At 63.1% G+C, this 12,605-nt stretch overlaps 1 protein-coding gene across 11 annotated transcripts in view; it reads right to left on the bottom strand.

Moving 5' to 3' along the window:
* The window catches only part of TNK2 (tyrosine kinase non receptor 2), a 56,534-nt gene that overhangs the window by 27,884 nt on the left and 16,045 nt on the right, over window positions 1–12,605 (bottom strand). For 5 of the 11 annotated variants that reach the window (XM_043492355.1, XM_043492354.1, XM_043492352.1 and 2 more), the window contains exon 2: window positions 1,062–1,239. In XM_043492355.1, coding sequence (XP_043348290.1) covers window positions 1,062–1,224 — 163 coding nt within the window. In that variant the 5' untranslated portion in view covers window positions 1,225–1,239. Of the gene's footprint in view, window positions 1–1,061; window positions 1,240–5,005; window positions 5,821–12,605 lie in introns of those variants that run through there. The other 6 variants (XM_038417322.2, XM_043492351.1, XM_043492348.1 and 3 more) reach the window with 5 other exon arrangements.

Raw genomic sequence — 12,605 nt, 5'->3', positions numbered from 1 at the left:
CCTTGAGTGTGTGAGTAACAGAGAATTTTGTGTGGGTAACAAGGACAGCCAGACCCCTGAGAGGGAGCCCAGCAGGACTTTCTGGAGGATCGGGAGCCCTGCTGGAGAGGTGTTAACCCTACAACAACAAACCTGGAACTCCAACAACAAAGCCATGTGATCTGGGATGGGGGGGGGAGGGGAACACTAGCAGAGAGAGATACAGCATTGATTGCAGGTGCAGGGGGGGACCAGCAGAGACAGATGCAGCGCTGATTGCACGTTGGGCGGGGGACCAGCAGAGATAGATACAGCGCTGATTGCACGTTGGGCGGGGGACCAGCAGAGACAGATGCAGCGCTGATTGCACGTTGGGCGGGGGACCAGCAGAGATAGATACAGCGCTGATTGCACGTTGGGCGGGGGACCAGCAGAGATAGATGCAGCGCTGATTGCATGTTGGGCGGGGGACCAGCAGAGATAGATACAGCGCTGATTGCAGGTGCAGGGGGGGACCAGCAGAGACAGATGCAGTGCTGATTGCACGTTGGGCGGGGGACCAGCAGAGACAGATGCAGCGCTGATTGCACGTTGGGCGGGGGACCAGCAGAGACAGATGCAGCGCTGATTGCACGTTGGGCGGGGGACCAGCAGAGATAGATACAGCGCTGATTGCACGTTGGGCGGGGGACCAGCAGAGATAGATACAGCGCTGATTGCATGTTGGGCGGGGGACCAGCAGAGATAGATACAGCGCTGATTGCAGGTGCAGGGGGGGACCAGCAGAGACAGATGCAGTGCTGATTGCACGTTGGGCGGGGGACCAGCAGAGACAGATGCAGCGCTGATTGCACGTTGGGCGGGGGACCAGCAGAGATAGATACAGCGCTGATTGCACGTTGGGCGGGGGACCAGCAGAGATAGATACAGCGCTGATTGCATGTTGGGCGGGGGACCAGCAGAGATAGATACAGCGCTGATTGCAGGTGCAGGGGGGGACCAGCAGAGACAGATGTAGCGCTGATTGCAGGTGAGGGAGGAGCAGCAAGGGGGATTGGGAGTAAGTCAGAGGTCATACGCACCAGGCCGCCCCATGCCGATCTTCTCCAGATCCTCATTTTTGACGTACTCGAAGTGCGAGAGGCGGGTGACGTTGAGGTCATCGCGGATGCGCAGGAAGTACTGCTGCAGCTGCACCTCGGTCAGGAGCTCCAGGAGCCAGTCTGTGCCCTCGTCTGACTCCATGCTACAGGGCAGCGTCTGCAGAGACCAGAGAGCAGGGTTAGGGGGCAGCCTGTGGCTCAGGGCACCAACTGCCTTGTCTCAGCACACGCCGGCCGGGGAACCTGTCTCCCCTGAACGGCTAGCTGGGCCCCAGATGGAGGCATCACTAGCGTGGGATGTACTGCTCAGCGGGTGTCCCAAGCTCTGTACGGCTAATAGTGACTGGAGAGTCTCCGTTGCGGTGCCAGCTGAAGCAGTGGCCATGGCCTGGTCATAGCGGCAGCAGCCACGTCGCTGAGCAGCCAGGGATGGGCACACTTGGCCGTACTACGCACCCTGCCACAACCAGGATGGGCAGAGCCAGGGGGACAGAAATTCCCGGGGACCAGATTTTGCTCCTGGAGAAGCCAGTGAGACTTTGGCCATCGCCTTGGCCAGGGACAGCATCCACCCCAGAGCCAGCAGGGCTGTCCCAGTGCGACTGGGCTGCCGAGGTCGAAGCAGAGCCTGGGACAGACAAGGAGAGGGGATCTGCGGATTCACGAGGCCTTCAGAGGTACCAGGGCACCCCACTGCCTGCAGGGGGCTGCACGAGGTGCCAGCAGCTGCTGGGTGGGCTATGGAGGAGCACTGCCAGCTGGCCCCCCTCACCACTCAGCAAGACATAACAAGGAGCCATATGACAGCCCCCTTCCCGGCAGCCTCCTTCACCCCAGCTGGTGGCTCGGCTTGGCTCGGCTTCTCCGCCACTGGGATCTGACTTGGCAGACCAAGGCCCTCTCCTCCTGCCAGCCCCATGTGCCCGGTGCCCAGGCAGCGCCTGGCATCTGGGGGAGATTTCACTCCAGAACTAAACCCCATGACTCCCCAGGGGACTTTGCTGCCCGGGGAAATCCCTGTCCTCGGCCCTGCAGCGCCCAGCCCATCAGTCCCCACCCTGGCTGGGACCCCGGGCACGATGGGTGCCATCCACAAGGGTATGAGAGGCTGCTCCGTCGTTCCCAGGCAGGTGCCCACGAGAGCAGCCCGGAGACCTAGCGCTAGAGAATAACGAGCCGCTCGCCTCCTGGGTGCAGAGAGGACAGGCCAGCCCTGCCCCATGCTCCCCACCAGGAACCAATGGGAGCCCCGTCTCCCCGCCATACATCAGCCAGGGAGTGGGTCTTTGCTCTCTGTGCCACGCTCCTCGTCTGCAGGGCACACAGATCAGATGCAGCAGTGCAGGCTGGGAGCTGCTGCATTCCCCCTCCCCATTTCCCCCCGCCGCCATGGGCCAGGCTCCACTGCCCCGGCAGCAAAGGCCCCGTGCCCATGGGCAATGCCCGGGAGAGGGGAACCCTGGCTGAGACGTGTGCTTACGGGGACAGCTCAGGTGGTGGAGCTGCTCTGGACTGGCACAGAGCTTGCCAGGCCAGCCGCTGGCACAGCAGCAGCGTCAGTCTGTGCCCCCTGCAGCGCACGGAGCTCCCCCGAAGTGGGGGGGGGGCACCTGGTTTGAAATCCTGGAGTCCCAGGGTTCATGGAGGGTGGTGGAGAGGCAGGGCACGCAGCTGGCAGCATTTCAAACAAGCTGCAGCTTGTGCTGACCTGCCATCAGCTCCTGACCCCGGCCGTTGGGGTGCGAGTGGGCAGAGCAGCTGGGGAGGGGCCAGGAGGTTTTGCTGCCCTCCCCAGCGGCCAGATGGTGGCCATCAGCGTCACCCCCCTGCCTTCCGAGCAAAGCTCCTGGTTATCAATAGCACAGAGAGGGATAAAAGCATAGCTGCGTTAGGCCACTTCAGCTGGCAGGGATGCCAGGCTTTCACCCTGCCGCCCACCAGGGCTCAGCACCCCCTGGCACCGCTGAGGCACGGCACGCCAGCCAAGGCACGGGTGGATCTGCTTCCCATGTCCATGTTTGGGATGGAAACTGGAGATGGCAGGTCTGGGTTATAAAACAGAGCATGTGCCCCCCTCCCACTCCGATCCTGGCCCTCCGACCAGTGGGGCCTGGGCACATGGGCATGGACGTTCCACGCGCCCTGCTCCATAGACAGGTTCTGGCTTCCCCTCAAAGCCAGCATGTCCCTGGGCCTATCTGTCTGTCCATCCCTGGCGGCGTGTGTCCACAGCCAGCTCCAGTTCTCCCATCTGGCTGCCAGCTCTGCCTCACAAGCAGAGCGTCTGCCCCCCGTACTGAGCGGCAGGAAAGGCTGGCACTGCCCATGAGGCTATGCAGGGACATGGCTCATGGGTGGTGCCACACCTTTGTGTTTACTGAGGGGGACAAAATCCCCCTGGCATCCTGCTCCACCCAAGGCCATCACAGGCCAGGCCCAGGGCAGCGCCCAGGTGGGCACCCCTTCCCTATCCACTTTGGCAGCACGGCTGTGCTGATCCGCACCCAGCAGCGATGAGACCCCTCGGGGGCCGACTCCCAGAGGGGGGTGATCCCAGGCTGGCTCTGCAGGGGCCCTGAGCTCCCGGAGGGGACGGTTCCCTAATGTTTGGAGTGGAAACCTGCTACTGCCCCTGGAGGTTTGGACTGTCTCCCCGATGCTCCTGTCCGTACCCCACGCACCCTGACATCTGCTCCAGAAACGACATGGCAAACCAGAAAAGCACCAGCCCAGCCTGAGCCAAGCCATCGGGGCTGCCCCTGGGTAGAGCAAGCAGAAAAGAGGCAGGGATCCCTTTGCACCCCACACCCATGGGCCCCTATAGCCCCAGAGCTCAGCTGCCCTGCAGTCACCATGCTGGGCAGAGCTCTTCAACCACTGACGGCCCCCACTGCAGATCTGCCCTGTTCAGTCTCCTTCGCCCACTTGTTCCATTTCCAGACATGTGCCTCCCACCTGCACTGCCCTTCATGCCACCCCCGGACACGCTGCCCTGCAGAGATGCTACGACCCGGCTGACTGCGTCTCCTGGCTCCCCAGCTGAGCTCTTCCACCAACCTCGGACAACCCGTGCTGCCAGGAGAACCCCTCCTCTGGGCACATGCAGCGCTGTGGCCACGGCCTCCTGCTGTAAGGTCTTCGGGGCAGGGCCCACCTGGGTCTATGCAGTGCCTGGCACCATGGGGGGCTGGGCCATACAATGATCGAGAAGCAGAAGACAGGGTGCTCCCTCCCTCCCCTCCAGTGGCACCCAGCTCTTCGCCCCCCTTCCAGGACCCTCCCAACTCTGTTTGCAGCACCTCCAATCTGGGAGGTGTCACTCCAAGCCAATCTGAGCCCCCTAACACAGCCCCCCCTTCCCCTGCCATCCACAGACACAGTCTGGGGCTGGGGCTCTGTCTTCGGAGCTCTTGGGTTACAGCCAACAATTAAAATTCCCCGCAGTATAGTCTGGTCTAAAAATACGGAGGGTGGGTGCGGCCGGCAGCCAGCCAGGGCACGGCCGGAGTGTCCCAGCTCCCGTGGAGGGGGGGGCAGTCACCCCATTGCCAAGCTGGGGCATAGCCCAACACATATGATGAGGTGCAAGGGACACATGGAGTAGGGAGCCCCAAGGATGGTGCAGGGCTCCCTGCAGCCAGTAGAGTCAGGTGTGGGGCGTCCGAGCTCTGCCCCTGTGAGGAGGAGGGGCTAGGGCTCTGGGCGGCGTCGGACCAGGTGGGCCAGGCAGTGCTGTGTGCCATCCCAACCACAGCCCCCCCCCCCAGCAAAACCCTGCCACGCCACCCGCAGCCCCCCAAGGCTCGGCTCACACTCCATGACATGCAGCAGCCAGGACACAGCAGCCCTGGGATGAAGGGGATGGATGCAGATCCGACGCGTTGGGGGGCTCACCCGTGGGAACCGAGCCGAAATCGACTTACGCGATAGACCCGGAAGCGGGCCAGGAACGGGAAGGAGCGGCGCAGCACCTCGAAGCGACGCATCTCTCCTCCGCCACGCCGGGCACCGATTGGAACGGGGCTGTTGGCTCGGGGAACCCCTATTCTCTATGCCCCAATCACTGACGCAAGGGAGACCAGGTCAAAGGAGAAGGGCCCTTCCAGGATTCCCACTGGGGCCGCGGGCATTACACGGCTGTCACTGGTTCCACGAGTGCCGGTATTGGCGGCAGACTGGAGCTCCGGGCTGGGTGAGGGGCTGCCGTCCCCACGTGCCCTGCTCAGCCTGGGGAGTGCAGCTGCAACCTCTAGACAGAATAAAAGGATCCCGCCTGGCGAGAGGAGAACCACATGGGAACTTGCGTGGGTGTCACCCCAGATCAGCCCCTCATGGGCTCTCTGTGGCACCCCGGCCAGCCCGCTGCCCCTGTGCCATGCCAGGTAGGTGGCAGTCTGCCAGGGCCCCGCTGGCACACATGCTCGGCTCCACTGCGTGGGGACAGCTTCTCTGTAAAACTCAGACGGTGGATCGGTAACCCAGGGGAGCCACAGTGGCGGGCTGGAGCGCAGCGTCACGGTACGGCTGTATCTGACATCCGCGCAGAGGGGCTGCGAGACATCAGCAAGCCTTTGAGCCGTGCTTTAAAGGCTTCTCTGTCCAAAAAACTGGAATCCTCCCGGGGGCACCGATCTCTGTGGCCCAGCTCTGTGGACCCTGCAGCCTGTCCGCAGCCGCGAGGCTGTTCCTGCTTTCGCGGGCCGGACACTGCACGGCTTGTGTGTGTGTTTGCCTTGAGCCCACCCCCCTCGCTCCGCTCCGGTCCACAGTGGCTGGCTCCCACCCTCTCTCCCCGGCCGCCAGCTTGGCTGGAACAGAGACTCGATGGTATTTGCAGGGAACACTTTTTGATCAGCAGCCAAGAGGTCAGATTTAACTGCGGGCTGGAGAGGCTGTTTCCGGTGGGCCTCTGGCTCGGGATTTCACACAGCTCCTCAGTCTCCTGCACTCTTGCTTAGCCCTCCAACAAGGCACCCTGCCTACAGCCTCCCCTGTGCATCTCTCCACGACACCCCCCAGCCTGCTCCCCCACGCACAGACTGCACCGAGGAAAGGAAAATCTCGGCCCGCTTGCGGCGACCTGGATATCCGAGCCGTAGTGTTCACATTCCCCGGAGGGTTTATTTTCGCTTTGGCCAGGCTCGGAACCACAGCCCAGCTCATCTCCTCACACTGTGATCCCTGCTATTCAGAAGCCAAGATGACTGGGAGCCAGGACTCTTGGGTTCTATTTCTGGCTCTGACATAGAAATGCTGCTTGGCCTTGGAAAAGGCTGCATGCCTCAGTTTCCCCATCAGGAGAAAGCTACTAACCCAACTGGCAGGCCATGTTATTAGCTTGCCTCCAAGGATGCTCAAATAACTTTGTAAGGTGTATGATAAACCCATTGTTTCATGTTCTCTCTGTGTGTATATCAATCTCCCCTCTGTTTTTTCCACCAAATGCATCCGATGAAGTGAGCTGTAGTTCACGAAAGCTTATGCTCTAATAAATTTGTTAGTCTCTAAGGTGCCACAAGTCCTCCTTTTCTTTTTGCGAATACAGACTAACACGGCTGCTACTCTGAAACCTCCAAGGAAAGGCATTCATGGGCCCAGATACCCTGGTGATAGGCACATGCAAAGCACTATTAACAGTTTGTAAACACCCTATGTCAATGTGCGAATCTCTCCCCCAGAAGTCATTGAGATCAGCCCATTGCAGCCTCATGCACTAGCCCTCCGAGAGCTCCAGGAGCCCCCAGGGTTTCGATGTGAGCCCATGTCTGCTCTCTGGGTGCACACAGTGCCGGATGGCGCTACCCTACCAAACGGTGCCACGCACAGAATCTCTGCCTGCGGCCAGGGCTCTGCACTGCACGGTTCGGCTGCCCCAGCCGAACCAAGAGACGGAGGTTGAGAAGGGAGGCCCCTAGTCCAACCCCGAACTAACCATTGCCCACCAGGGAGTGCACAGAGGATGACCTGCTGTAGGAAGGACCAGTGGGTGGCTGAGTCACATGAATCCCCCCTTCTCCCCCAGGCAAGTCCCACATGTCCAATAACCCCCAACCACCATCAGCCTCACGCTGCGCCACGGGCCTTCTCCACATTCTTCTGCCTCAGGGACGTCTGGCTAGGACCAGGGCCAGAGCCACCATTGCTTCACCGACCTCCAGTGAGATCAGGGAACTCCATGCACCTCCAACTCCAGGGCTCCCATTCTTGAGGAGTCCGTCAGCTCCCACGGCCCATTCCCAGCCCCTCTATTGGCAACACCCCGGTTAGGTGCCATGCACACAACGGGGGGGCTGGGGGCAGGACACAGCAGCTGGGGGATGAGCCTTTAGGGCCTGGTTCCAGGCTCCTGCCCAGTGATCCAGAGGGAAGGAAGCAGAACATGCTCCAGAGAAACCCCGTCTCGGCTGAGCCGTCAAAGGCTCACACCACTAACAGGGAGCCAAGTGCTATTGGCTTTAACTGTGGCAAAGAGAAATCCCCTCTCCCCACTATAGGGCTGTTCAGAGGCCAGAGCAGAGCCTGGGAGTCAGCAGTCCCGGCCAAGCACGATGCCGCTCCGTGCCTCAGTTTCCCCCTCTGGGGATCATGGCAAAAACCTGCCTGACAGGAATTAGCTGGTCAGATCTTGCTCTCAACTAACTTCAGTGGGAACAGGATGGGGCACTCGGGCTGAGAAGTGCTTTGAGATCACAGGGTGAATGGAGCTATAGATCCTCTGACAGTGCTGAAGCAATTTCTCTTCCCTGCCCATACCCCAAGCAGCTCTCTAAGACCAGGCTCTGAGTCAGGGCTGAACCCGAGCCCCCTTCCAGCCACACACAAACCCATCAGGCCCTGGGTCCGAGGACTCTGCCAGGGGGTGGGTCAGAGCCCGAGGCCCACCAGATCTGGAGTCCAAGCCCTGCCGTTTTGCAGTGTGGACACAGCTGGAGCTGCGGAGCCGAGTCAGTAAGGACGGGTGGGAACTTCGGGTTACAATGCCGGGAAGACGCACAGGCTGGGAACTCCGACTCCCAGGAGCCGGCTGTACAATGCCAGGTGGATGTCCCCAGGGAGGGAAGGAGGCAGGCCACTGCAGGGTGGGGCAAGAACTCTGCAGCTGGCCTCCCAGAGCTGGGCCACAGGCAGGTGGCTGCCCTGGGCCTGCTCAGAGTCTGGGAGCTCCCATGAGACAGCAGAGTCGGCGGGGGGGAGGAGAACATCCCTTTAGTCCTAAGGATGGGGGGTGGCGGGAGTGGAGCTAGAAGTGAAGGCTGGCTTCACGGCCGGGTGTTAGCAGGGCAGGTCCCAGCTGCTCTGGGTCCAGGGACAGCAGGGGTGAGAACAGCGCTGGACGGCCCCCTCTGGAGAGAGCCCAGTGGCAGGATCTCCCCCATATGGCTGCAGAGGACAGGGCAGCAGCCAGCCCTGCCACCGTCAGGCCTGCACCAGCCGTGACGACTGGCCCCCGCAGCCGGGTGAGCCCAGCTAGCCCCTGTTCTGGGCACTCAGCATCACCAGCAAAGGGGATCTCGCAGCCCATCCGCAGCCCCTGCCAGCTGGGATGGGGCTGGTCCCTGCTTCCCTGAGATTCAGCCTGGGGGCCCCCCTCCCAGCCCCGCCTGGGAACTCGGCCAGGTCACGCCAGGGAACGTCTCCCCCTCCCCAGCTGCATGCAGGACCATAGTAGGGCTTTTCCTGTGCTCCCCGCCGCCCCGCGCACCTGCCAGATGGCTCAGTGTGGGGGCTTGTCCCCGGTCCAAGCCGGGGGAGCAGCACTGGCCTGGCTCCCTAACACTGTGTCCTTGTCTTGCCTGTGGTTCCAGCCAGTCCCGCGGGAGAACAGCTGGCTGAGGGCGCAGCCAACAGCTCCATGGAGATCGCTGGTGCCGTGAGAGAGAAGAGCCCAGACTCTGCCCTGCCCTCCTCAGCTATCACCCCGCAGCCCCCCAGGGCCTGTGCACCTGGCCGCAGCCCCTGCTCCAGAAGAGGGGGGCTGCTTTCCGACCTCTCCTGCCGAAGCTGGAGGGGGTGGGAGGAAGAGAGCTTGGCCCAGCCGGATTTCCCCAGATCAAACACCTGGTAGGTTTCATACCCCTTGGCCTGCATCTTCAGCACCTGTTGCCAGACGTGGGTCAAGGATAACCTCGTCCCCAGCACAGCGTCCCCCCCCGCTCTCCCCCCACAGCACCCTTAGCACAGCATTGGGGCCAGCACCAACGGAGGGGCCAGTGCCCCCCGCTGAGCCCCCACCCTGGTCCCTGCAGCACAGCGCCCCCTGGCACTGCTCTGGGGTACTGGGGTCAGCTCTGGCTAAGGGGCAAGTGCCCCTTAGTGCCACGCTGGGGTACTGGGGCCAGCACCCCCTAACGCCACACTGGGGTACCAAGGCCAGCACTGACTTAGGGGCCAGCGCCCCCTAGTGCCATGCTGGGGTACCGGGGCCAACGCCCCCCCCAGTGCCACACTGGGGTACTGGGGCCAGCACCCCCTAGTGCCATGCTGGAGTACCAGGGCCAGCGTCCCCTAGTGCCACACTGGGGTACTCGACCAGCATTGGCTGAGGGGCCAGCACCCCCTAGTGCCACGCTGGGGTACCAGGGCCAGCGCTGACTTAGGGGCCAGCGCCCCCCTAGTGCCATGCTGGGGTTACCGGGGCCAGCGCCCCCTAATGCCATGCAGGGGTACCGGGGCCAGCACTGACTTAGGGGCCAGCACCCCCCTAGTGCCATGCTGGGGTACCAAGGCCAGCGCCCCCTAGTGCCATGCTGGGGTACCGGGGCCAACGCCCCCCCAGTGCCACACTGGGGTACTGGGGCCAGCACCCCCTAGTGCCACGCTGGAGTACCAGGGCCAGCGTCCCCTAGTGCCACACTGGGGTACTAGGACCAGCATTGGCTGAGGGGCCAGCACCCCCTAGTGCCATGCTGGGGTACCAGGGCCAGCGCTGACGTAGGGGCCAGCGCCCCCCTAGTGCCATGCTGGGGTTACCGGGGCCAGCGCCCCCTAATGCCATGCAGGGGTACCGGGGCCAGCACTGACTTGGGGCCAGCACCCCCCTAGTGCCATGCTGGGGTACCAAGGCCAGCGCCCCCTAGTGCCATGCTGGGGTACCGGGGCCAACGCCCCCCCAGTGCCACACTGGGGTACAGGGGCCAGCGCCCCCTAGTGCCACACTGGAGTACCGGGGCCAGCGCCCCCTAATGCCACGCTGGAGTACTGGGACCAGCATTGGCTGAGGGGCCAGCACCCCCTAGTGCCATGCTGGGGTACCAGGGCCAGCGCTGACGTAGGGGCCAGCACCCCCCTAGTGCCATGCTGGGGTTACCGGGGCCAGCGCCCCCTAATGCCATGCAGGGGTACCGGGGCCAGCAATGACTTAGGGGCCAGCACCCCCCTAGTGCCACGCTGGGGTACTGGGGCCAGCACTGACTGCGCAAGCTCCCTGCTGTGTCATTGCTCCCAGCAGCACGTTGTTGGCAGCCGAGAGCACCTAGCCCCCAGCTCCAAACTCCTCCTCTTGTTCCCGACTGGGTCTTACCCATGGTGCTTTGCACACACGGGGAGTCGCTCGGGGCCGTGCTCAGGGTTTGACCATCCCGTCTGCAGCTCCCCCAAACCTAGCGCAAGAGGAGGAGCGACAGAACCGAGACCTCAGAACCGAGTTGGGCTGCCAAGTCAGTGGCCTCTGCACCTGCCCCCCAGGCCAGCCCTCTTCTGTCCGTGGAGCTGTGAGCTCCAAGGTGGGCCACTGTCAGCGGGAGTGGGCTGAAGGTTTGGGGCTGGCACTAATTCCCACACACCAGACTCCCAAAACTGAGCCCCACCCCCCCGACCCCTCCTCAGCAGCCTGCACGGCTCATTGTCTTCCATGCGCCGCTAGCCTTTCGCACACACAGACAGGCAGGTGTTGCTCTTCGCAGTCTGACCCCCCCGCCACGCTCTGCTGAGCCGGGAACAGTTAATGGAACCTGTGTGCGGCCCCCTGGGGGCACGGCCCATGTCCGCGCCCGGCCCTCAGCTGAGCCGCTCTGGGAATTGGGGCCCAGCGAGCCGGGGGAGGCCCTGCACATGGGGGAGCTGTGCGGCATAGACCGGTATGAGGGTGCGTCCATACTACGGAGTGGGCGTGTTAGCGACTGAGGCACTATGCTCCCGCGCGCTGCGCCAGTCAGTGCCAACCCCCGCTGGAGCGAAGGGTTTCCCTGTGGGGATGGGCCTGAAGGTTGGGGCAGCACCTGCGTTACGACTCAAGCCCTGAGACGCAGGGCAGCACGTGGCCAGTGCGGCTCAGAGCAGCTGCCCCCTTTTCCCCCCCACAGACGCTAAGAGCAGGTGCAGATGGTCACACATTACACGGCCCTGCCCCCCCACTCTCCAAACACCCCCCAACCGCTCCACCAGAGCCCCCCCAGGGCTGCCCAGTGCCCCAGGCTGCTGCATGCACCCTGCCCCACAGCGCTGGGACAGCAGGTCACATTTGCACGGTGGGCAAAGGAGGAGCAGGGCTAGGGCTGAGGCCCGCTCCTTGTCCCCAGACTGGAGTGGCCCAGCCACCAGCCCAGCCCCAAAGCCACAGCAGGGTCACTGCCCCTCTTCCTAGAGATGGGGGTATCCCCCAGGCGTGTGCACGGGCCTGATGCTGCCGGGGGCTGAGCGCCTCCACCCCCAAAGCTGCAGTGGGAGGCGAAGAGCAGGAGCAGGCCCCACCCGAGCCTGGAGGGGATTTTCAGCCACATTGTGTGTGGGGAGGGCAGTGGGCCAGGAGCTGGTGTCTCCTGCTTCCCCTATTACACAGCGCCCTGCAGCTGTGGCGAGGGGCTCATTGGCATGCAGGCCCAGGCAGTGCTGCGGGGCGCGGGGCCAGCTCAGGGCTGCCAGGCACCATCATGCCAAGGGCAGAGCAAGGCCAGCCCCGTATGCAAGGGACTCCCTCTCCTCCCAGGGCCAGCACGCTGGGTGGCACAGGCTGGCACAAAGGGGGGCTGGGACACAGGCTCCCAGCTGGCCCCATGCCATGGCCACAGAGGAGATTCTTTCCCTCCGACCCCGCTGCGCCAGGGACCTGGCGCGAATACACTGCAGCTCTGCACCCGCAAACACGCAGGCCGGCATCTGAGCCAGTGTCCTGGGCAGCTGGCAAGGCCCCAAGCCTCAAGCTACACAGAGGGCAGACCTCCCATCCGCCCCCAGGCAGCAGAGGCAGCGCAGGCTAGTGGGCAGAGCAAACGCCTGGGAGGCGGGAAAAGAGGATAGGGGCCCAGGGAATTGGCAGCCTTGAGTTCAATTCTCTGCTCTGCCAGACTCCTTGGTCAAGTAATTCTGTGCCTCAGTTTCCCCAATAATGCCCCTGCTCTGCCTTCCGAGGGTGAGAGGGGGGGCTGGCGGGGCTGACTGCTGTGGGTCTCTGTCAACTGAGCACAGCCCTGCTGATAAACTGACCTGACGGCGGGTGAGCGGCAGTGCAGTGGGGAAGGGGTTAAATACACAGTGCAGAGACAAATCTCTGCCTTGGCCCAGCCGGATTCCAGCCCGGGCGATGGA

The sequence above is a fragment of the Dermochelys coriacea genome, chromosome 9 (genome assembly GCF_009764565.3).
Source record: "Dermochelys coriacea isolate rDerCor1 chromosome 9, rDerCor1.pri.v4, whole genome shotgun sequence".
NCBI classification, from domain to species: domain Eukaryota; kingdom Metazoa; phylum Chordata; order Testudines; family Dermochelyidae; genus Dermochelys; species Dermochelys coriacea.
The sequence above is the reverse complement of the archived record's forward strand: the minus strand, read 5'-3'. Positions and strand labels throughout refer to the sequence as shown.